The sequence below is a fragment of the Durio zibethinus genome, chromosome 8 (assembly GCF_047325235.1).
Source record: "Durio zibethinus cultivar Kanyao isolate XHJ-2024 chromosome 8, ASM4732523v1, whole genome shotgun sequence".
In the NCBI taxonomy this organism is placed as follows: Eukaryota; Viridiplantae; Streptophyta; class Magnoliopsida; order Malvales; family Malvaceae; genus Durio; species Durio zibethinus.
The window spans coordinates 4,220,512-4,245,987 of record NC_143169.1 but is presented as its reverse complement, the minus strand read 5'-3'; the positions used below and the strand labels follow the sequence as shown (position 1 = coordinate 4,245,987).

The window sequence follows — 25,476 nt, the reverse complement described above, 5'->3', positions numbered from 1 at the left end:
AGATTAGTTTGCACTTGTGTTTCATTAAAGGATAAACACCTATCACAGTTTATATAACAGTGTTTACATCAACCAATAAAATCACAACAAACACAAAAATAGATAAATATGTACTAAAAAACATAAGCCAAATCAAGCAAAGATTAACTGCAACATCATAATCTAACCTAAACTTCTATGCTCACAGTAAGAATCCTTGAACAACCTCAAAATCAATAAATTTCTACAAACCACAAAAAAATGAAAATAAAATAACAAAATAAAGGTAACAACTACATAAACTCCATCAATCATAAAAACATATATCAAAGTTAGATAATGAACAAAATAAACTCAGCAAAATGCATCTCATTTTTGTATTATATAATATATTTGTCCTCTAACATGGTAAGCCCAATAAGATACACTTAATAATAAACAAACACAACAATTACTAACACTAAATATATACACAAAAAATCAATATTATTCCAATAAAAATTGATAAAATCATGCGAAAAAATGAAAATAATAACTCAAATCAAATGTACAAACATAAATAATAATAAATAAAAATTATAAATAATTGCAAGTGTACAATCACTCAAATTAAAATCAATAAACCAAATCATTGTAACTTACCATCTAACTTGATGTCAAAACCTTTCAAAAAACAATAAACAATAAAACCCAACCTAAAACCTTGTAAACAAAAAAGAAAATAAATTACACAAAACTTAATGAAAATATATAGTACAAATAAACCCTTTTTAACAATTAAAATCAAGCACTTATATTCATTAATTACAACAACATCAATATTATTCCAACTCTAATATTTAGTCTACTAACTATAAAAAAAGTTTATAATTCTATTTTGCATCAATTCATGACTCAAAAATAGAAACCAAATGGATATCATAATCTGATCCATGCAAAAACCCAAACATATAACAAAACAAACATATAGTATCATATAAAAATAATCTAATAATACAAATTTAACATGCAGAACCTTCTCTTTCCTTGTAAGTAACACAAAAAAAAAAAAAGAAGTCTTATATGAAAAACACAGTGTCTATTTTGTATCCAACAATGACTTACCTGTTGACTATCAAAGATTCAAAAAACTTAATGTTAAAACTTTCTGCAAAGCAAGAAGAAAACAAATTACACAAAACTCAATGAAAATACTTAGTACAAATATACTTTTTTCAACAACCAAACTCAAACATTTATTCATTACTTACAACAACATGAATATTATTCCAACTCTGGTACAACATTAATGCAAAGCCAGAATAACATAGACTCAAAAACCAAAACAAAATCAAAGAAACAATGATTGAACCTTAACTTTAACATTCACCCTAAGAATTTCAAAATGACTTTAAAATCAACAAATTTTTACAAATCACAAAAGATATGAATAAAATCAGAATGATCACAACACATAGCAGAATACATATATGCATGCATAAACAAAAAAATTAAATATAAGCTATTATAACATTGACAACCATAATAATATTAATTCAAAGCCTATAAAATAACATGCACAGAAAAAAAAATCAAATATAAAACTAATAGATTCCATCAACACACAACCGATAATTACTAATCCAAACAAAAAAAATCCATTTAAAAAAACCATACAAAAAAAATTGAAACAAAAAATGATACTTAGAAAACACCATGATCATAAAAAAAAAATCTACATAATGTAAGAAAAATAAAAATAATTAATCGAACAACATGCATGCACAAAGAAAACAACATCAAAACTCTAATAGAAACACACTGTCAAAAACAAACCACCCACACAAAAAAAGAAAAAAAAAAAAAAGAAATCAAACATGAGAAGAAAAGAAGAAACTCACCAAACCAAAAAAGAAAATTAAAAATCATTAAAAAAAACTAAAAAGAAGAGAAGAAGTAGAAATAAAAGCTTAAAAACTACTTACATTGCTGAGCTAAGAAGAAAAAATTGAAACTCACCTCGAGAAAAAAAGTAAAGAAAATGTGAAAAACAGAAAAAGTAAAAAAAAAAAGGTGAGAATAAAAGATGTAACAGAAACCAAAGCTTAAAAACAACTTTCATTCAAAAATTAACCATCGAATCCTTTGTAAAGACATTGCTAAGCTGTCCATAACAAAACCAATTAGGAATAGTTTTTATTCTAGGTAATAGATTTGACTTTCTATTCTTTTACTTTTAATCATTTTAAAGTAAAATCTTAAGCTTGGTGTCATATTTGAGATTGAATTAATTCCAACCTTATCACATTTGAACATTTAGCTCAATACTAAATGCAAGCATGCATTCCTTGATAACAAGTTTTGATCTCATTTTTCTTTAATTAAAATAAAAACAAAAAAGTTTCAACCCCTTCAACCGTACACATTATTTAAAAGCTTAGTTTTTTGTTTTTTTAAAGAAGTTTTGAGTTTAGTTTTTACAAAAAATATATACATTGATCATAAACATCATCTTTAATTAAAAAATCAAATGACTTTTTTTGTGTGTGCTTTACTATATTAGTATTAACAATGAATTTGGATTTTTTTTAATAAATAATTGTTGATAAGTGTGTATTTAGATTAAATGCACACAATATTGAACTACTGAATCCAAATGAGATGAGTCATCATGAGAAATGAAAAAATTTTAGGATGCGGTGGTTGAAAATTTCAGAACCAACAAACTAACTTGATAGATAATTTCAATTTTCAAATAACCATAAGAAATTAAAATAAGAAAACATAGAAAAAGAGAGAAAAAAATTTGTATTTTGTTAGTAAAGCATTAAATTTTTTATTTTAATGATGGAAATTTAAATTCTAACAATTTCAAATATAGAAAACTAAAAGGAAAAAAACATAGAAAGAGGTCCAAACCCTAAACTATATCCAAATCATATATACAAAAAAAAATTAAGTTTGATTTGAGTTTTATATATATATATATATATATATGGATAAAAGAAGTTCAACATCTAACTTTGATCCTTTTACTATTTTAATTTTATGATTTTAGTTTTTGTTTCTCAATTTTAATAAATTTAATTCCTAAATTTTTTAATAAAAAATTAGATTTAAAGACAATTGATAAATAAAAACAATGTTAATATGTATACCATAATTTTAATTTGGGGTATGAAGGTTTAATCAACCATTTGTAAATTATAATGCCCAATTTTCTGCCATTTGTACTCAATTTTGTTTAAAGTCAAATTTGTTTTGTTTTTATTTTTTATTTTTTTTATTTTTTTCTCTGCTATTATTGAATGGGTTCTCTGCTTTAATGCCTCACTTTCTTTGTAATCAGTCGATTAAGTTCCTTGCTTTAAAAACTCACTATCTTTGCTAATCATTTGGAACAAAACTAGAAGCAGCCTATAGCGTGGTCTCAAAGAATGCATCCTCAACTGTAGTTTATATGACTGCTATATCAAATATACATTCAATGCTAGAAAGGTTATTAGTTTATATGACTACTATATCAAATATCTATTCAATGTTGGAAAATTTATTATTTTATATGACTGGCATATCAAATATCTTCTGAAAGGTTATTCTAAATGTCAATTTGTACTTATGTTAAGTTGGATTTCAGTAATATTCTCATTAGAATCATTGAAAGTAATATTTCCTAATTAAATTTTCAAGTATACTTATACATTTTTTTATGATAACTTCAATAACTTGCATTTAGTGATGTTAAATCTTCCTTTCATTTGAAAATTAGAGCTCTAATAATTTATTTCTAAAACTTTTACACTTACAGGATTGTTTTGTGCAATTTGTGACATATTGTCTGATTAATCTCTTTCATTCTATTTGATTCATGCTTTCCTACATGAATTTTATGTTAGTTCATTAGTTTTATTTAAGATTAAATACATATTTGACCTCTGAACTTTGTAATTATTATCACATTGATACCTAAAAAATTATTTTGTCACATTGGTACCTAAACTTTCAAGTCATTATTATGTTGGTAACTCTAACTAACGTCATTAATTAGCTTTGTTAACATAGTATGAATATCTAATAAGATGCTAACATATGTCTAAAAAGTCAAATTAGCACCACATCATTAATATCACATTATGCCCACGTCATATTTAAAAGAAAAATTTAGAAAAAGTTTTTAAAAATTCTACAAAATCTAAAAAAAATTTTAAAATTATAAAACAATTTCCAAAATTTTTTTAAATATTCAAAAAATTAAAAAAATGCTAAAAAATGCTATTTTTTAAAAAATCTAAAAAATTTCTAAAAGTTTTAAAAACTTATAAAAATTCTAAAAAATTCTAAAAAAATGTTAAATTTTTTTTAAAATTTATAAAAAAATAAAAAATTCTAAAATATTTTTTAAAAAACTTTTTAGTGAGCAAACATTTTTTAAAAATTTCTCAAAAAATTCAAAAAAATCTTTAAAATTCTAAGCAATTCTAAAAAATTCTAAATTTTTTGAAAAATTATAAAATTTTTTAAAATTTATATATAAATTAAAAATATAAAATATTTTTATAAATTATAAAAATTATCATAATTTGAAAAATTTTAGAAATTATAATTTTTTTTTAAAAAAATTTAAATTTATAAAATTGAAATTTTCTTAAAGTTAAGAAAAATACAAAAACTTAAATTTATAAAAATTAGAAATATCAAAATTTTAAATTTTTTTTAAAATTTCTAATTTTTTAGAACATTTTAAATCTGTTATAATTGTTAAAATATTTTCATAATTTTTTTAGATTTTTTTGAATTTTTTAATAATTTTTAAAAGTTGTTATGAATTTTTGAAAATTTTTATAAATTTTATTTTTAATTTTCAAAATTTTCAGAAAATTTTTAGAATTTATTAAAATTTTTTTTCTAATTTTTCTTTTAAAAATAAAATGGGCATGATGTGAAAATGATGATGTGGTACTAATTGAACTTTTTGACACATATCAGTATTTTATTGAATGTTCATATTACATCAACAAAATTGACTAACGGTATTAATCAGATGCACCAATATGATAACCATTTGAAAGTTCAGATATCAATGTGATAAAAAAATTTTTAGGTACCACTATGTCAAAATTACAAAATTCAAGAACTAAATATATATTCTAACTCTTTTGTTTAACAAAGTTTGCAATTGCTAAGAAATATGGTTTTCTATGCCTTTCATTTAATGTATGTTTAATTTTAAATGTTTTCTCGGTGCTATCAAATTGTTGGAGTTGTCTCTTTAAACTTAATTCGATACATTAATATTTCCATTGACGTCTGATACTATCATTAGGAAAGTGATGATTGAAATTTGTTCAAATGTCTTTCCCTTTCTTACTTTTAGCAGCTTGAAATAAATTCATTTGATTTTATTAGCTATATTTGGCTTGTAATGATTTGTTTACATTAGATATTATTTTTTATTTTTTTATTTTTTTGTTCACAATAAAATTTTGACCTGAGCGAAGACACATAATTTTTTTAGTTATGCAATTAAATTCAACTACAGGCTTTTTTGCCGATAAAGTAACATGCCAACTTGAATTTTTTATCATGTGACACATATTAAAATAAAAATTATTTTTAATAATTATTATTTAATTAAAATAGAATATGATGTTTTGAACTAAAATGTGCAAAGAAGTCAAAAAATAAATTCACCTAAGCATTCGATCAGGTCATCATCAAAATATCATGTCATCTAATTAAAATTAAAATTTTTATATTGTTGTTAATCATCTTTAAATCAACTTTTAATAAAAGTCGAAAGAGTTAAATTCATTAAAATTTGAATAAAAATATTAAAACTATTGAATTAAAATAATAAAAGACTAAATTTAAATTTTTACTTACAAAAGAATTAAGTTTAAGTGCGAATGTAATGTTTTTTTTGTCAACAATCCAAAAAATACTACCCCTTTTGGGATTAATTGCATCATAGGTACATTTGAATAGAATTCGAAGGTGCAATTATCCCTCGATTACCCTTCAGTTTCTGGTTGGAGATAGCATGATCCAATGTGCAAAACATTACACATTAGACCACATGAAGGCTTTCTGTAATGCCCTCACTAAGCTTTGCATCACTCTTGTAGGTACCAAGAGTGGCCTCGGAGTTAGCCTTGCACCTAATGAGGAAAGCATCTTGGGCCTTCTTCATATTCTCCTCTTTCCCATCCCAGACCTTAATATTGAGAGCGATCATGGCTTTTTGGTTTGGAGTTGTTCATGAGATTGAAGTTAAGGGTAGATGGTGGCTGAGTTTTGACCGACAAAAGGAAAGGAAAGGAAAAGGAAACGATTGTGAGATGTATTGCGATTTGTCAATTATGAGGTGAGAGTACTACTGTGTGGTTTGGCTGGCATGAGATGTATTTTGATTTCAGATTTCTAAAGAGACTAGATTGGAGAAGAAAGGTCAAGACGCACGAGGGAAATGAGATGAAATTGAGGAGCTAGGTAATTAGGAACTAGGGTTTCAATGTTAAAAATTGAAAAGATATATATATTTTTTATTTTAAATATTTAAATATTTAATTTTAGTTTCTTTATCAATTCAGATCTAAAAATTCAACACTAAAAAACCAAATCGTTAAAACCTACTAAACCAAAGATTGAACCAACTTAGAGCCCGTTTGGATGCCAACGTATCTCCGATGAAGTTGCTTTTTGCATAAAAATTATGTCAAAACACGTTGAATTTGTATTTGGTTTTCATTGTTCGGCATGATTTGGTACTTTTTTTTACTGGATTTCTTTGATGCAGTTCGTAAATACACCATTCTTCTTTTTTTTTTTAATTTTTTTATCCATACAATTTATTATAAAAATAAAAATATCCTTACATTTCAACTTTTTTTTATTTAAAAATTCTAGAATAATTTTGTTAATATTTATATCAAGAAATAATTTTATTAATTTAATATAATAAAAATATTTTCTAATATATTACTGTTTTTATTAATTTTTAATTATTTAGTGACAAATTATTATTTGACATAAAATAATTTAGTTTTTTTAATAGTTTACTAATTTTATAAGCATAAAAAAAATTAATTTTTTATTTCATATAATTTTTAATTTAATATCTTTAATAATATTTTTTATTATAATTTATCTCATTATTATTATTATATTTACATTTAAATATATATATCTACCACTAATTTTAATATCATTATTATAATAACTAATTTTATTTTTATTATAATTTTTAATTTTATCGAAACTTATTTTTTCGTACATTTAAATGGATCCTTAACCTTATTAAACAAAAGAAAAAAAAAAAAAAAAAAAGAGACTTGATTTACTTTGATTGAGAGGGTTTTTTTTTTTTTTTTTTTTTTCATTTTAAAGGATGAATGCACAGTCGAATAAAAGAAATGAAATTCTTACCCCACCGTCAGCGAATAAAGTTAATAAATGAAAAAAAAAAAAAAGTAATAAAAGCTAAAGGGAAAAAAGTTCCAAATTGTAAATTGCTTTTACAATTTTTTTTTAATTTTATTAATTTTATTCGTTGATGGTGCGGTAAGATTTTCAAATTGGCTATTTACTTGCGGGATGATCTTGCCAGTTATCCACCAACTTCCCAAGCTTAAAAGAAAATCACTGTCTTCTCTCTTTATCTGACCTTGCTAATTCATTTCTCTCTCACTGAAGAAAATTGACGATGGAATTACCTGAAGAATGCTGGGAATCAATTTTCAATTTCTTACAATACAACCGTTATTTCGAACATTTCTCTTTAGTTTGCAACAGATTTCTTTCTATCACCAATCGTCTCCGTAACACTCTCACAATCACTGACCCAACCCTGGAATCCCTCCCTCATCTCCTCCTCCGCTTCCTGAACCTCAACACAATCATTTTCCGCCACTTCCAAGGCAATCTCGATTCTGTTCTTTCCCAGATTTCACAATCTGGGTTTCCTTGAAATTCCTTGACGTTTCGAACCAAAAGAGTTTTCCTTTATTGGGTTTGAAACAGTTGGGTTCCAAAATAAGGAATTTGACAGAATTGAATTGCTCAAGCATTGGGTCTTTGAAAGACTCTGATTTGATTGAGATTGGGAATTGTTTCCCTTTTCTGGAGGTGGTTGATATTAACTATCCTGACCATGGATGTGGGTTTTCCCTAATGGATCGTTGGATTCAAAGAGTTTTCCGGGTTTGATTACTGATTATGGGATCCTTGGTTTGGCCTCGACGCTCAGGAGATTGCGCAAGATTGATCTTTCTGGTTATCCCTTTGTAACTGATTAAGTTCTTGTTAGTTTATCGTTGAATTGTTTGCTTTTGAGTGAAATTGGAATTCATTATTGCGATTTCATTACCCAGAATGGAATTGCTTTGGCTCTGCGTAAAATGGTAATTTGAAGTCAATTTTCAGGAATGGAACTGGAATTCCTTCTATAGATGTATGTTTTGAGGATTCTGTTGCCTATGCGAGAGGTTTATGCGAGCTTGATCTCTCCAATTCGTTTCTATCTGACGAATTGTTGTGTTTAGTTGCTGAAGCACGCCTTCCATTGCACAAGCTTGTTCTCTCTCGTTGCTTTTGTTTTACTTTTGATGGGATTTATTTTCTCTTGTCTAAGTACCAGTCTCTTACGTTCTTGGATCTTGAAGGAGCAGATTTTCTCAATGATGAGTCCATGATAGAATTGACCAAGTTTCTTGGTAATTTAACCTTATAAACCTTAGTTTATGCTCTAAGCTAACGAATTCAACTTTCTTCAATCTTAAGGGAAACTGTCCTTTGCTAAGTATTATCAATATGGAGAGAACGAATCTTGGGGTGGAGGAATTTCCAACTGAAATTGTGGTGAATCCTCGAGTTAAGTCACTATACTTTGCTTGGAATAATAGTTTAAATGATGAATACATAAAAATGGCTGCCAATGTTTGCCCCAATTTAGAAGCATTTGATGTTACCTACTTCTCGGGTATTACAGAAGAAGGCATCTTGGCAATTTTGAAGAGTTGTTTGCAGATTAGGTGTCTACAGATTAGTAGATGTGAAGGGGTTAAGAATCTTGAAATAGACTTTTAACTTCCTAAACTAGAGGCTTTGCAAGCAGAGGGGTTGGGAATTAATGATGAGACATTGACTTCGATTTCAAAGATATGTTGTCAGCTATCACATTTGAGTTTGGAAGGTTGCTTGAATGTGACTGCAAGAGGAGTTGAAGGCGTGATTGTAAACAGCAAAGCATTAAAGGAGATGAATTTGACATGGTGTAATAATGTGAGTGTAGATATTGTAGCTTGGATGGTGCTTTCAAAGCCATCTTTGAGGAAAATTACCGTGCCATGTGGTTCTATTCCTACTGTAAACCAAAGGAATTTTTTTCTTGCGCCATGGATGTTTAGTCTGTAAAGGCTAGCTTGTCGACAGAAGTGGAAGGATACCTCCATTTAATTTAATTTAATTTTTTTTTAATTTAAATATCAATGTGTGCAATTGCATTGTTGAAGCTATGTGATGACCACAATTGCTTCATATGTGAACCAGTCATTTTATATTTGCTTTATTTTATTATTGCCTTACAATTTGACAGAATTGTTTGATAAACTGTGTATTGATAGTGTGCTATGATACAGAAGTTATAATAAATTGATTTCACTTCAGACTGTGTTTTAATTTATTTGTTCGATTGATTTATTTAGATTGGCCTGTTGTTTGGTTGTAGGTTGCATTACTTTCATTCAAGGAAGTCATGTGTTAGTGTGCTTGATGCCTCAAAATTTTCTGCATGGAACATGCACTAGTGAGTTAATCTACTCCTTTTGGATTTATAATGAACTGGGATGGGATTGGTCTCACAAGTTATTTATTGCCTAATATATTATTGGAAATGAAGTTAGAGCTAAATCATTTTACCTGTCATTCTCTCTTGCTAAATTTATATGACAGATTAAATCGAAGCATTTTGTGTCTTCAAAATAAATACTAGTTTGAATTCCTTTTTGGTAGCATTATAATATAAGGATTATCCTATGCACTGGTGGTTTAGATTTTAAACTCTACTAGCAGGTTTACATGATTGGGTTAATGTTATGAATGGTCCTTGAACTATAGTAAAATGTTCAATGTAATACTTGAACTTTAAAAATCTGTAATGTAATCCCTAAACTATAAATTTGTTAAATAATGTGGTATTTATCTTTAACGTGGCTAGTTCTAAATGATAACACATGGTACACAAATAACCCTTCAAATACTACAATAGTTAACAAGTTCATAGTTCAAATACTATATTATAGATTTTTAAAGTGGGTGTGTCACATTGAACATTTTACTATAATTCAAGGGCTATTTATAACATTAACCCTACAAGATTTGATTAACTGCCTCATTAATTAAGCGTTTTCTTTTTCTTTTTTTCTTTTTTTTTGTCATTTTTACTTGGAGTGAAGTGAGGTTTTTCCAATTTATTTTAGCAATGCCAAGTTTATTTTCAATATCAACAGCTCCACCATCATCTATGGCATGTACCGGTAACACAGAGAATTATATATGGCTCGCGCCAGCTGTTTTGTTCAACAGTTATATAGGCACACAATATATATGCACACATAAACATCCAAGCATTCTCTGCAACTTTCTTTATAATAGTCTTGGTAGGATATCATGCTCTTCATCAAATGTGTTTTGAAGGCAACGCAACATGCTTGCGATATTCAGCTAGTGCCTAGGTGGGGAAAGTTTTCCTATATGAAGCGTAGTGTGCATGCAATTCCTCGTGACAACTCCTGTCATTTCTCCTGCCGATATGAAGTATTGATTAAACATTTGTAACTAGCATATTTCCTGGATTCCATGCCAAAATTCCCTCCCTTTTGTTCTTTTTTATGTTGTTTTTTAATAAGTGTGTATTTTGGGATTTTTTTGTTCCTTTACTGCGTGTGCTTTAATATCAAGCTCTTCTCATAGAAAATTTATCAGTGAACCAAGTCTAAAGATTGAAGTCATAGTTGTTGGGGAACTAATTTGGAACACTATCCATTTTCTGTCATTCAAGTTATTCTTGGGAATTGTAAGATTGTGGTTGACAAATCTTTGAAACTCTTGATTTTCATGCTATGTAAGGATGTGGATATGTTTCTAAACAAATCCAACTGCAATTTTTATATCCATGCCTTCCAAGTAGAGCTTAATTCAAAGGCACAATAACCTGTAATGATAATATAACATTGTCAGTCATAGAATTTCTCTGGTCGCATCCTTGAGAAATATAGGCAACACTGTAGAACAATAAATACCTGCTGTTGCCACAGCATATTTCGTTCTTCTGTACATATAGAGAGATTCGCTGAGGCTTAGAAATTAATTAATTATATAATAATGAGGTATATTTTCGCAAAGTTGATGATCTTAAAAGTTTCATCAAGAGAAATGCGATGGAGAAATTGTTCAATAACCTGCATTTTACATTCTATCTTCGATCCAACAAGCAAGCAAATGCTTAAAGATTGCTTAATCCAAGTTCCAAGTAGCTTATACGAGTCTTGATAAATAGGCATTGCATCACAAATAAAATTGAGCGTTAAGCGATCGTCGGTTTGATTCATCAGTCAAGAACAAATCAACATACCAGAAATTGTCCATTGTTTCACAACTTAAAATCTTCAAATCAATTACAAAAAGGTTGAGAGTTTTCTTTAATTTCATTCCTCTGCCGTTCGTTATTTCTGGTTTCTCACCATCACTTCTCTTTTTTATATATGTGGCCGTATGCCGTTTTTATGAGGAAAGGACGGTAGTTTGTTGTCATTAGAATTCAATTCAAACCAATAACTGTACAAGGTTATGCAAATCTCATGTAGAAAAATTAAGTCGTGTGATTAACATATTTTATAATTTCGAGAGATAGTTATTATATAATTGTTAGATGTATATAGTAGTTCAAAAAGTAAAGGGAAATTTAGTATATAGTGTCCTCAATTTATTTAGACACATTTCTAGTTTCTCATGTCCTCTTTTATAACAATTTGAATGATATACTTTTACATTCACAATTACGTTCAAATATAAACATAATTGGTAAACTTATGAATACAATTAAATGTGACACTAAAATGGTTTGTCTTTCTAAAATCTCTTCATTTTAAATTTAATTGTTCTCCGAATATGCTCCATTATATTGAATCGTTCATAATCATTGACGACATTCCAAAATATTAAATATTTAACTAGAACTTTAAAAAATAGTTACAAGTCATAAGGATACTGAACTGAGATGGAATTGACTTTATAGATCTCACACAACTTAAAAGCAAAAATCGATTCTTCCATTATTTTTATTGGTCGAATAATGCATATGTATGAAACACATGTTACGATACCGGTCTCCTTTTTTTATGAAACGTATATTTTTATTATTATTTATGATAATAATTTAAATACACTCAATATTTAACTTAAGTCCACAGCTTTACTTTTTTTTCAAAATGCAATAAAAAGACTTTCACCATAACATACAAAAATAGACAAAGTAAATTTTAGAGAATATTCACTTTCGATCACAAATCTCATTATAATATGACATCATCTTGATTTTTTATCAAAGTGATTCCATTTTAAATTTAAGTTCTTGAATTTTCATAACTTAAAATTAATTTCGTCTTTGTGTGGCATTAAACCATAAAGGCGATTACTTATGTGAATAGTTTAATCTTTTGTCCGACATTCATTTTACATTATTTTATATATGTACTTAATATTTACATATGTTTATGCTTCATAAAGTATTTAACATTTACATATGTGTATGCTTCATAAAATAAAGTACTAAATTTAATAGGCATTAATTGAGATCAACATCAGTTAGCACTAAACACAAATGCGAAAACCTTAAATTATTTATAAAAAACTTAGCAGGTACATCAACACTTATGCAATCATAGAGATTTAATGAATCCACTATACATATCTTTTAAGTATATTACATATTGTCTTTTGTATAAATATGTTTATCATAAAATTATATTTGATATCTAGATAATTAATTATATAAACAATAAATCCTAAATAATTAAGTAAACAATTATTATTTTATTAAGTTCAATATGTATAAGTATATTATTATCAATTGTTAATAAAAGTATTATTTAATATAAAAATAATTTTAATAAATTTTAATTATTTATTTAATATATATAAACTTTAATTTAATGTCATTTGTTATCATAAAATTATATTTGATATCTTGAGAATTAATTATATAAACAATACATCCTAAATAATCTAGTAAACAATTATTATTTTATTAAGTCTCAATACGTATAAACATATTATTATCAATTGTTAATAAAAGTATTATTTAATATGAAATAATTTTAATAAAATTTAATTAATTATTTAATATATATAATGATTCCAAGTAAGTGCAGATTGCATTTAATGATTCAAGCTAGTTAGAGACTAGTTGGTATATTGTGAAATGATATCTTGATGGAACGTTACTGAAGATAGTTGAGTGAGCATCTCCTTAGAAAGGGGGAGCTCATTTTGTGGTGAAGAGTTTGGATGTTGACTTTTTCTTGTGGTGGCCTGGCAGTCAAACGTGTTGACTTGGCGATCATAAGGATTGACCCCGTTGACTGAGTATATAGGTACAATAATTGCCCTATGGTCTAAGGGGTTTATAAAGTGACCACTTTCAGCTCATTGGTAAAAGCTATTGAAGATGCCCTTCATAGTGTGTCTTTGGGGCGAGGGATGTTGCCTAGGTGAGCTATGCTGATGATGCGTCCCTTTTAGATGAAGGACATTATTTCAATGAATTGTGCTAATGATGTGTCCTTTTGAGGTGAGGGACATTGTTTTGGCAAGCTATGCTAACGACATGTCCAATTAAAGTGAGACACACTATCTTGGCGAGCTATGTGTTTTGTCGAGATGTAAAGAATAGTAGGTAAGGACTTACAAAAAAATATTTGTGCCAATACTCTATAGTACATGTAGTGCATGTAAAGAAAGTGTGTCTTAAGGTGTGTTGTTGAGTATACACCCATGTTTTTGAACTATGTAATTGTGCAAGACACGTGTTGCAATAGGGTTGAAGAGTTGTCAGACATAATTAATGGGGTTTAATTTCAAAGTGTACTTGTTCAATGAAGAGGAAATAAATGTGTCTTTTTTGAAAAAATGTGTAATCAAAAAGTTGATCGTAATTAGGATTCAATCTAAACTGTTTTGTACCTTGTTGAAATGGTGTTTCAATTCATATCATTTTAACGTGGTGTTTGGTTGATTATAAATATAGGAGATTGAAAATTTGTAGACAAACTTTACAATTTTGAAGTAAAAAAGATTATGTGTTGTGTGAGCTTTGCATTATTTGTGTGATTTACTATCTCGATTTTTTTATGGGTAAATGTTTTGGAGTTTTTATTGGTGTTTATTCAATTATTATCAGGAAAATGGCACCAAAAATAAGAATAATTATTGAAGATTCTAATGACGATGAAGTATCAAGGTGCTAGTCATGAACACTAAAGGTTAGAGTAGGGGAGAAAGTAGTCAGGGAAAGGTTGTCAAGGCTAGGGACCGTAAAGCAATAATGGCCATGGTTGCAATATAGTAATTAAGAAAGTGATGGCTCTTGGTTCTAGGGTGAATGCCTTTAACGATTGTAAGTGAAAGGGGAAACAAAAAGGTAAAGAGGCAGTGATGAGGGGAGCCAAAGGATTTTATACCAAGGATGTGGCCATTAGATGTGTATTGTTTTATAACAACAACCATTATGGTGACCAAGATCCTTAATCGTATGGCATTTAACCTAGGGAACTCTATGTTTTTTGTTTTGCTACCCTCTAAGGGTTTTTCCATTAGCTAGATTAGGGTAAATGAGGACTACTAAGGTTCTATCTACATATCTTCTACCATGGGTTCCACTTGTTTCTACATCCATTCTTCCACTTAGTACTAGCTACTTTTAACTTGGCGCATCACAGTTGGCATCTAACACCTAGGCGATAATGATGACGTTTTTATCTGCTATTATATAAAAAAATGGGTTCCTTCAATTAATATGATCCTTGCATTATATATATTAAGGAAGATCAATTTGTGGCTTTACTCTCTCTAAGCTTATGGGCTGTCATGTGCAGTGAAACTATCTTCTAATAGCCATTTGAGTAATGATATCATGACGGCCTATACGAAAATGCCTGCCATATGGTTCCCTTTCAAGATCAAGTGGTCTTATGCCAATGTGTTGATAAGAGAGACTTTAGAACTTAGAAAGGATGAGATGAAGCAAATGAATACCTTGAAAGATGAGAAGCTATCCTACCAAGAGGTAGTCACCTGTAAGAACATTCACAACTATTGCTTCATCCAAGCGAAGACCAAGGCTTGGTTGTTGTTGTATAAGAGGTGTTGGACTAAAAGGGATGATAAGATAAAGATCAGAGAGAGGAGTTGAAATATTAGCCTATAAGCCTAAAGGAATGAAAGATTAGGGTAGAAAAAAATGTAAGTTGGTATTGTTTGTGCTTGTGTCTATTAAACTATCATGCTAAAAATTGGTGTTGAAGTGGTTTTGTTGTGTCTATTATTATAGTGCTTGAGGCACCGGTTAAGGCTAAAAAGCCTATGGTTTGTCAAGGGGGTCTCTAATCCAATAGCATACAACAAGTAACTGAAGAGAGCCTAGCTATAATTATTTCTGTTGGCGAGTAAGAATGTTAGGGGCAAAGGAAAGATTTTTAGTTCATGCCATACCTGAGCTTTTTTTTTACTTTATGAGATAAATATGGTGATTTAATTAGGATAGTTAACAATTGATGGTAAGTCTATGTAAAGCTTGAGAAAAGGCTACATAGATGAGTGTGGACTGTATTTAATGATCCTAGGCAATCGTAGAGCTACATTTAATGATCATAAATAAGTTGAAAGCTAGTTGGTCTACTGTGAAGTGATGCCTTGATGAGAGATTAATAGAGATAATTGGATAAGTCTTTTTTTGGTAAAAGCGAGCCCATTTGTGGTGAGGAGTTTAAATGTCAACCCTTTCTTATGGTGACGTGATAGTCAAGCATGTATTAACTTGACGATCATGGAAATTGACCTTATTAATTGAATAGATAGGTACAACAAGGATAGTTTATATTCATGTCACTTTTCACCTTATCAATGTTGCTATTATTGCTAATTAACCAAATATTATCTTGTCATTGTTTCAATCCCATCACTCTCAATTTTATTGTTATAATTGAAATCTACATAACTGGAAAGGTATAAGTTTCATGTGGGAGACATTTAATAATTGAAAATATCACTTATAATTATTATATTACAATTAATTATAATTTAAAATTATATACAATTTATCAAATTTTTATATAAACTTCATTCTTATAAATAATAAATTTTATAAAAATTTTTATTATGAGTGAATACTTATAAATATAAATATGAAGTAAAAAAATTAAAGGGATGTTTGATTTGTGAAATTGTAGATTTCGAGGGCAAGTGTGATCCCCGAAAAAGTATGATACCCAGGGTTTTCTTTTATTTTCAAAGCATCCTATGTTCAGATTCACTCGTTTTATTGGAGAGAATCCATATATATTATATCCTAAACAATTACTATAATATCCTTGATATATATAATGAATGTTAACCATTTAAAAAATATAAGATGATTATTTAAAGCATTTTTTTGTCTAAAAATACCTTAAATAATTCTCAAATTTTTTAAAATAGATTATTTAAGGTATTTTTGGTCCAAAAATGCCTTAAATAATCCTCTTTATAATGTATCAACGAATTTTTTAAGGTTTTTTTAAACCAAAAATATCTTAAATAATACATTTCAATTTTTTTATTTAGCTTATTTAAGATATTTTTAGACAGAAATGACTTAAATAATCCCCTTTAAAATGTATCAGAGGATTTTTTAAGTTAATCAAAAAATACCTCAAATAATTTTCTTCAAAAAATTAAAAAGTCATTATTTGAGGCGTTTTTAGTTATTTAAGGCGTTTTTAGTCAAAAAATACATTAATAATCCTTTTCATTACTTATCAGATTTAAGAAATAAAATATAAAAATACAGGAGTAAGTCAATTAGTTAAAGCATGTAACTATTAACTATAAAGTCATAAGTTCAATCCATCCTTATAGTGTTTTAAGGGTTTTTATATTTTATCTCGTAAATCTTATAAGTAATTAAATAGATTATTTAAGGTATTTTTTATTCAAAAATGTCTTAAATAAGTCCTTTCAAAATTGAATGGTATTATTTAAGATGTTTTAGTTAAAAAATTTGCTAATACATTTTAAAAAGGATTATTTAAAGAGTTTTTGAAAGCTAAATGAAAAAAATTGAAGGGTATTATTTAAAATATTTTTAGATTAAAAATGCTTTAAAAATTTCATTGATATATTTTAAAAGAGATTATTTAATACATTTTTATTCAAAAATATCTTAAATAAAATGTTAAATAATTTCTTTTAAAAAACAAAAGATATTATTTAAAGTATTTTTGTCCAAAAATATCTTAAATAATATTTTTCAAAAAATAAAAAAAATAACGATTATTTTATAATTTTTTATTTAAATTAAATTTAAAAATAATGTTACTTTTATTTTAAAATCTTAAAATATCACAAAAAAAGATAAATTTTTTATTTTAAGTCTTTGAATATTATTAAAAATTTATCAATCTTTTTAAAAATTAAGTTACTCTAAATCAAATAATAAAATTAAATACTCAACAATGAAATTTAAAAAAAAAAAGGTGAATTCTTTCAAACCATCCCTATAAATGAAACGCACCGTCATATGATTTTGATGGAACGGCTAGACCTAATCTGCCAACGAAGAGTGGTTGTTCGTACTCAAGGCCACACGTCACCTGCTTGTTTAATGTTCGTACATCATACTCCAAAGAACCTTCAATAAATGTTCTTTTTCTCTATACAAACAAAAATATAATGAAAAGTTGAAAACCCTAAAATTAGAAGCCACTCATTAAGCCTCCATAGTCCAAACACCCTTTCCCGTGCAAGCAAGCTCGCCCAAATTCACGCCACGTTTACTATTATGAAACAACGTTTATTATTTCCACACGTGTCATTTCACTCTTTACCAAGTGTCAAAAGCTTAAACAAAGATCGCCGCCAGCCAATGACAGAGAGTGGGTTGGGCAGTCTGCCACGCTCTTCATGCATAACGAACTGAATCGAGGTAAGAATGCTTTCTCCACACCCTAAACAAGGAGCGTGTAAATACTGGCCAATGAGACTTCGACAAGCGTTGAATACAGTGGATAGCTCTTTAACTTTTAACTTCCTGAGTAAAACAGCATTGCCTACGGTTTCATTAAACGCGCACCTCCGTTCGTATAATTGCTCCCAACTCCGCTGCGTTTTCTTCATTTTTCTTTATTGGGGCTGGTTTCTCTTGTCACCTGCTTTCATTATTTTATTTATTTGGAATATAAATTTATTTTATAAACAAACTATTAAAATTAAAATTTTGGTCAAAAATAAATTATTAAAATTAATAAAATATATTAATAAAAAATTATATTAACATGAAATATTTGTTTCATGTGTAAATTATACTAAGATATTATTCATCTGTTTTAAAATGTTTGTCATATATTGATTTTTATGTAGTTTAAAAAAAGTTTTAACTTTAATGTATTTAGTATTAAACTTTAAATTTTTTTATAAAATTTAAATTTTAATATTTTTAATGTTAATAAGTAAAAAAAAATCATAAAAAATAATTTTAAAATATAAAAAATAAAAGTTTTAGATATTAAAAAAATATTTCGAGATATAAAAAAATTGACAAAAAAAAGAGACAAAGAAAGTATAAATTTTATTATTTTAATATAAATCAAAATTAAAATTGCGAAGATAAAAAAATTCAATGCAAATTTTGACTCTTTTTATTTATTAAATAAATTTATTGACTTTTTAAAGTTAATGAAAAATTAAAACTTTGAAAATAAGGTAATTTTTTATTTATATCAAATTAATTCATTTACTTTTTAACATTAATGAAAATAACTTATTTATTATTAAATAAATCTATTCAATGAAAATTGTTAATGAAACTAAAGTTCTTACTTATAAATTGAATAAATCATATTAATAATAAAACGCATTTACAATGATAATTTAAAAATATAGTTAACAACAATAACCTTTTGTCCATTCAAAAGTTTCTCATATTTGTTTTCTAGAAGTAAAAAAATTGGAGTATTTTTAATTTATTTTGAATTCTAGATTTAATCCAATTAATTTTTACAATCACTTTTAAAAAAATATTATTTAATAAATTTAAATTTAAATAAAAATATTTATAATTTTTTTATTTTTAAATTATAATTTTTTTTTAAAAAAATGCACATTTACTTATAACTTATATATTTTTTTCAATTAATAACGAATCAATCGATAAAGAGATAACCACTACCCTTGGTAAGTAATTTATGCTTCCCCAAATTAAATAAATGCTTATTTTTTACCTAAGACTAAAATGATTTTTATTTTGGAATGAAATAAATCTTTAAGATAGTGTTTGATATTTTTTACAAAATCACCATAGTAATATAATTATCGAGATGATTTTATTATCAAAGTTATCTTAACACTCATGATTTAAAATCATTTTATTTGATTAACAATGATTAATTCTTAGAAATTAAAGATCACTATATTTGGTATTACTAAAAATCAAATATTATTTTGTGTAAAAATACAAAAATAATCATGCATATTGTAATAGTTACACAAATTAATGTTTTAAAGATTGTTTATAAATGATAATTTGTAAAATATTAATAATATTTATTTATTATATAATAAAATATAATAAAATTATTAAATTAATAAACATATTTATTGATAAAAAATTAATTTTTATAATATAAATTATGTAAAATCTATTTGAATTAGAAAATAAAACAAATCTATTAAATTCATAACAAAAGAAAAAATATATATATAATATATAAAATATTAAAAAATTAAAAAAATATGTAAATTATTTTTAACTTATTATAATAAATTTTAATTTGAAAATATAAAAATTTATAATATAAAATAATTCAATTTTAAGTAGTATCAAATTTTTAATTTATCTATTAAATAGATAAAATTGACTGTTATTAATTTTAAATATCATTTTATCTTAGTGATAAAATTTTTTTTATAAAAATTTCATCATTTTTTAATAAAAATTTTATTATTTTTTAAAATAATAATTTAATCACTCTCAATCATTTAATACTACCGTCACATTAAGGTTATCAAATATTTACTAAACACAATAATTTAATCCCTATGTATCTATTACATGATTTTGAAAATAATTATTTTATACTATACACTACATAAAAGTTTTATTAAAAAAAATGCTCGGTCAGCACATTCACGCCCCTTCGAAGCGCGTGCAGAGGGACCACCAGTGAAGCCTTTGAGCTGTGAGTCTTTGACCAACCTTTACCCCCCCCTTCTTTCTCCCTACTAATCCATAACATGAAGCACAAAACCTCGCGCTCTGGACGATCGCTGCCACTTGTCTCACTGGGCCCGCCTCAAAAAATTTTAGATAGACAGAAAAAAAAAAAAAAGAAAACTGAAAAAAAATCAATCCGCATATAAGTTCACGACCGAACCCCAAATCCCCAGAAGGGAAAGTATAATAAAAGACAAAAATAAAAGCGCCGATTGTCAACAAAGCATCTCTTGCCCTTTTTCTCACATATGAATGTAAAAACCCCTTTTTTTAATCATTTTCTCGTAGCCACCATCTTTCTTTCTTTCTTTGCAAAGCTTTCATTTTTCTGTTTGGAGCATGAGTGAAGAAGAGTGGGTCAAAGAAGCGATGACTGATGTCATGTTGGTGGCAGAGGCATTAATGAACCTCGTCCAAGTGGAGTTACCGCCACCGCCACCGAAGCAGTCAGCGAAGAACAACAGTGCTTCGCCGGCTTTGCAACTCGAGTGGAGTGTCCGTCAACGTCGGTCTAAGCAGGCGCTTAGGAAGAAAGGCGAGCCTGCACGAGCTAGCCCCTCCACGCCCCTTTCTTGGAGCGGTGGCACATCTGTTAGCGGAAGCGGTGGTCCTGACGGCTCCGAGGAGTCTAGCCGTCCATTGAAACCGGTTGACAACGCTAGATCTAAGGTTCGTTTACGTGTTATCTGTTTTTTCTACTCGGTGAGTCGAGCGGTTGACTCAGTCTTTTCAGTTTGGTGGTTTTTCTTGTTGCGGCCGTTTTTTTTACGGAATTACCCTTAGAAAAGAGCGAAATTTGTGTCATTTTAAGTGATTCTTGTTTTTGCATTTGTCAGATAGATTTTCGTTTCGGCTTCATTTCTTTTTGTAGTTTCATTTTCTTTTGTATAAGATATTTAAAAGGACGATTATGCCCTCTTGCATGGGGATTTCTCTGCATCCAGATCGAGCATACTCTCCGGCCACGAGACCGGATTTTGTCTTCAAACTGCGTTGACTGAAATGCCCTTTCCTTATAAAATTGTGACTTTACCTTTTATTTTTTATTTCGAAGAGAAATTTTGGTGACTTCCATTCAACACATAGTCGTGTTTTCTTCTCCCTTCACTTTCATCACTCTTGCAATGCTCCGTGTGTCATATCTAATTCTGAAAAAGTCTAAAACACCCTCCCTTTAATGGGCATTTTCGTCATTCGAGTATCTTCCAGTTAGCCCCTGTGTCTGTCCTCGGTGTCCTAAAATGCCTAAAATCGAAGTCGCTTGTCGCCTGAATTATCGGTGGCGTATTTCGGTGGCAAAATAGGTCTGTTTGAGTTTGGTTGATGTGTCGTTGTTAGTGGTATGCACTTTAGTTTTATGCGTTATTTTTCGGGTGTTTCCATCAAAGGAGAATGATTTAGTGTGGTGGCACACAGAAATTTTCTCTTAGCTCTAACGTGTCATCATTGGATCCGCAAGACAGCTTTGATCGGCAAAAACAAAAACCCTTTTGTAGGGAAAAACATTAATTGATTGGGCAGTGATTCCTATGAGTGACAGCTTGTCATTCGAGCTTTGGGTTGTGGTCCAAAAAGGTGAAATTCCGGGGAAAAAATAATGTTTCATGTTGATTGTAGATGATGTTTATTGAATTGAAACTTGAAATAAACAAAAACACCCGACTGAGGCAAAACGAAGAAAAATGCCTTTTTTAGGTGCAAATTGTGAGGACTAGGACTATTTTGTGTTAGAAGTTCATTAAGGTGGGGACCATTTTGTCACCAAATTTATGGCATAAGCTCACTTGTTGGTTATTGGTTTTACCAAACCCAAAATATCATTTGCTTTTTTTACATTTTTTGTTTACTTTGAAAAAAAGAAAAAAGGTGTGGATAAAAGGACCAGAGTACAGGGTTTGGAACTTGGGATTTGAGGGTCATTTGGTGTGTGGGGGTGTGGTGGGCGTCTTATGGTTTTGAAAGGGTCTAGCTTTGAATGCACGTGCCAAAGGCCAAATGGCAGGGCAAGTCGGTCACGAGCATCCCATGTGACTCATTTTGGGTATTGAAGTGGCCGCAAGCTATTGGGTTTTCTATAAAACCGCGGATGCTGGCATGTCTTATTTGGATAAATGTAAACGCGTGCCACTTGTTTTTTTTTTTTTTTTAGAACGATTTTTGTTTTGTTAGGTGGAGAACTTTTGTTGGGAATGTTCCTCTTCTGCTATATTTCCTGCATCTTTGCTAAAGTTTTTGGCTTCTCTTTTTGAAAATGACTTCGATTTTTGGAAATCTTATCATGCATGCTGCAATGGTTCACAAAAAAACATTTTCAAGAATAGTCACTATTGTTTTATGTGTCTCGGTATCTCCATTGTGCCTCGAATTCAATAATAAGTTCATTTGCCAAATATATTTTCTACCTTGTGTGCTACCATATATAATTATTTTGGGGGAGGTCCAATTTGTTGTTCTATTCCCTGCTTTTGACAGAAGTTTCCCTCTTCCAGAATTTATCTAATTAATTTACTAAGGAATAAGATTATTGACTAATATCTGCTCCCCCACGTGTGATTTGTTCAGGTTGCGGCAACAAACGAGACAACTCCTCCTCTGAGATCTAGAAGGAAAAAGGTTAAAACTTTCAACATTATGACCTACTCTACGAAGACATGCATGACACAATAGGCTTGGGACCTTAGCTACATTATCTAATTGTACTTCTAACCTCTGTTCTATGGACGTAATTGACTGAATAATTGCTTAGATTTCAGAATCTTTTCATTTTTTTAATCCACTCCTATAATGAGTGATTCTATTGCTATACTTATTTCTGATAGTGGTTTAATTTCTGGTTGTATGCAGACATTAGCTGAACTTAAAGAGGAGATGAGTTCACACTTAAAGGAAAATAAGAGTTTGAAGAATGTAGGTTCTTTAACTTCTTATGCAGTTTTTTTCTGTCCCCCTTTATATCTAGGTACTTCTGTTTTGGGATTTCTATTCTTTTTTTTTTTATATATTTTCCATTATGCACATTAAGCAGGAATTGGAAATGGTCAAAATCAAATTTGAGAATCTGAGAACCACAAATGAAACTTTGAGCAGAAAGCTCAAATTCGAGAAAGAGAGAGCCACAAATGAAAGCTCTAAGAGAATGAAGGTGAAGAGTTCTCTCCTTATTTCAACAAGTTTGCCTGCTAGTGCATGTGCAATTTTGCGTGGATGCCTTTTTGTTTTGGACATATGTGATGGTGCTGTGTGCTGTTAAGATCGTATTATATTCTGCTAGCGAATTTTGGTCCCTTGAATATTTATTGTCCTTACAGGAAAGAAGGGAGACTTTTTATGATGTGTCACAGGTGTTGATTTGTCAGTTGAGTCTAACACTCATGGAGTGGCACTTTTGAATGGAATTTTGATGCAATATCAGAAAAATGCTTTTGATCTTAAGATAAGATCTGGATGCATTTTTCTGATTTTATTTGGAGAGGACTGCATTTCATGAGTTATGGCAATATCTTCAAGGAAACTATTTGTCAAGCTCATTTTGTATTTTGTTGTGATTTTTTTGAGTTTGCATGCAATTTCTTAGTTGTCTTTTGTGGTGTGTTCTATGCCTGATCTTATGTTGGCTCTTCAAGACAGCTAGCCGGTGGGCATTAGTAAGTTGTTAATTTCTTAAGAAGTTGCCTAGACATTGGTTATAATTATAAATTTTTTTTTTTCATTTCCTTTCTTGAAATGTGATATGGTAATACTAATTGCAGTTCTAACCACAATTGTTTTTCTGTTCACAAGTTCTATGCTTAAATATTTGATAATTGAAAATTGATATACTGGTCCTAGCTGTATAATGTTGATGATGACACAGTGACATTAAGGAGGCCATCAAAATTTTGGTGTAATGATAAGTAGTAAAAAAATGAACCTGTCGTATCTCCATCTTTGATTTTTTTTTTTTTTTCTGTTTGTAAGTAGCTAAATATGGAAGCGAGATGCCGGACAAGATTTAACTTTTACTTTCATTTCTCTCTACAGCTTGACTATCAATCAAATCAGGCAACAGGAACAGCTATTGCTCTTGTTGAACCAAAGAATGCTATCTCAGACCTATCCCAGCAAAGAGAAGTAGCTTATCATCCCGCAAGTGTCGGGTGCAACGAAAGTGGCCCGTATATGCCAAGTGAATCTTGTAAAGTGCAGGACGTCACAAGTTGCAAGACTTCCTTTATGCTCCCAGATCTGAATCTTCCTATTGAGGATGATTCAGGCTGTGAAGTTCGTGGAATTAGCTGAGATGTATATTGATATTCTTCTCCCACACCCCCCCCCCCCCCCCCAAAAAAAAAAAAAAATTGAGTAGAGTTAAAGATGGGCAGCGGAATTTATGGTATGGTTTACAATACATAACAGTCGTAACTTGCCATTTCTTGTAAGTACTAAAATCAATTCCTTGAGAGATTATAGACTATGATGCGGATGCCTATTTTCTCTAATGAAGGTATTGAGGAGCAGTGTAGAGAGCCTAACACATTAGATATGGTGAGAGATTCGTTTCTTTGAAGCTTTCTACCTTTGTCCAAAATTCTTTGCGGCTAACCCTCATCCCATCTCTTCCTTTTTTTTTTTTTCAGGAAATGTTTTAACTGACAATGAATTGTAACTATCCTATAGACAATTGCATGGTTTGATACTTTGTTAATCTAATTTATTGGTCTTTTATATGATGATGTCTCCTTCAAGCTATGTGGATTATAACTCTTTCTTTTCATTACTATTTATTTATTTAAAATTAGTGTGGGTACTGCTACTGTTTCATTAGCTTAATGGTTGTGGTTTACCCCAATTCTTTTACAGAAGAGATTCTATTTGCAGTTATAATTGTACTCATTGCCATAAAAAGTTTATAATTTCTTTTATTATAAAATTACTCTTGTAATGAATTATTTTATTATTCTTAATAATTACATTCACTTATCTTTTCTCATTATCGGACACAACTTAAACCAAACTTT

At 28.7% G+C, this 25,476-nt stretch overlaps 1 protein-coding gene and 1 pseudogene across 1 annotated transcript; both read left to right on the top strand.

The window, feature by feature from the left end:
- The first annotated feature begins 7,537 nt into the window (after positions 1 to 7,537).
- On the top strand, positions 7,538 to 9,595 carry LOC111278367 (uncharacterized; annotated as a pseudogene).
- An 11,055-nt stretch (positions 9,596 to 20,650) lies between these two features.
- LOC111278794 (uncharacterized) lies at positions 20,651 to 25,203 on the top strand. The gene is made up of 5 exons (XM_022865424.2): positions 20,651 to 21,148; positions 23,042 to 23,092; positions 23,324 to 23,386; positions 23,505 to 23,621; positions 24,500 to 25,203. Exons 1-5 carry the CDS (start codon positions 20,819 to 20,821, stop codon positions 24,755 to 24,757), a joined length of 819 nt encoding a protein of 272 aa, XP_022721159.2. The 5' UTR covers positions 20,651 to 20,818; the 3' UTR covers positions 24,758 to 25,203.
- The last annotated feature ends 273 nt before the right edge of the window (positions 25,204 to 25,476 follow it).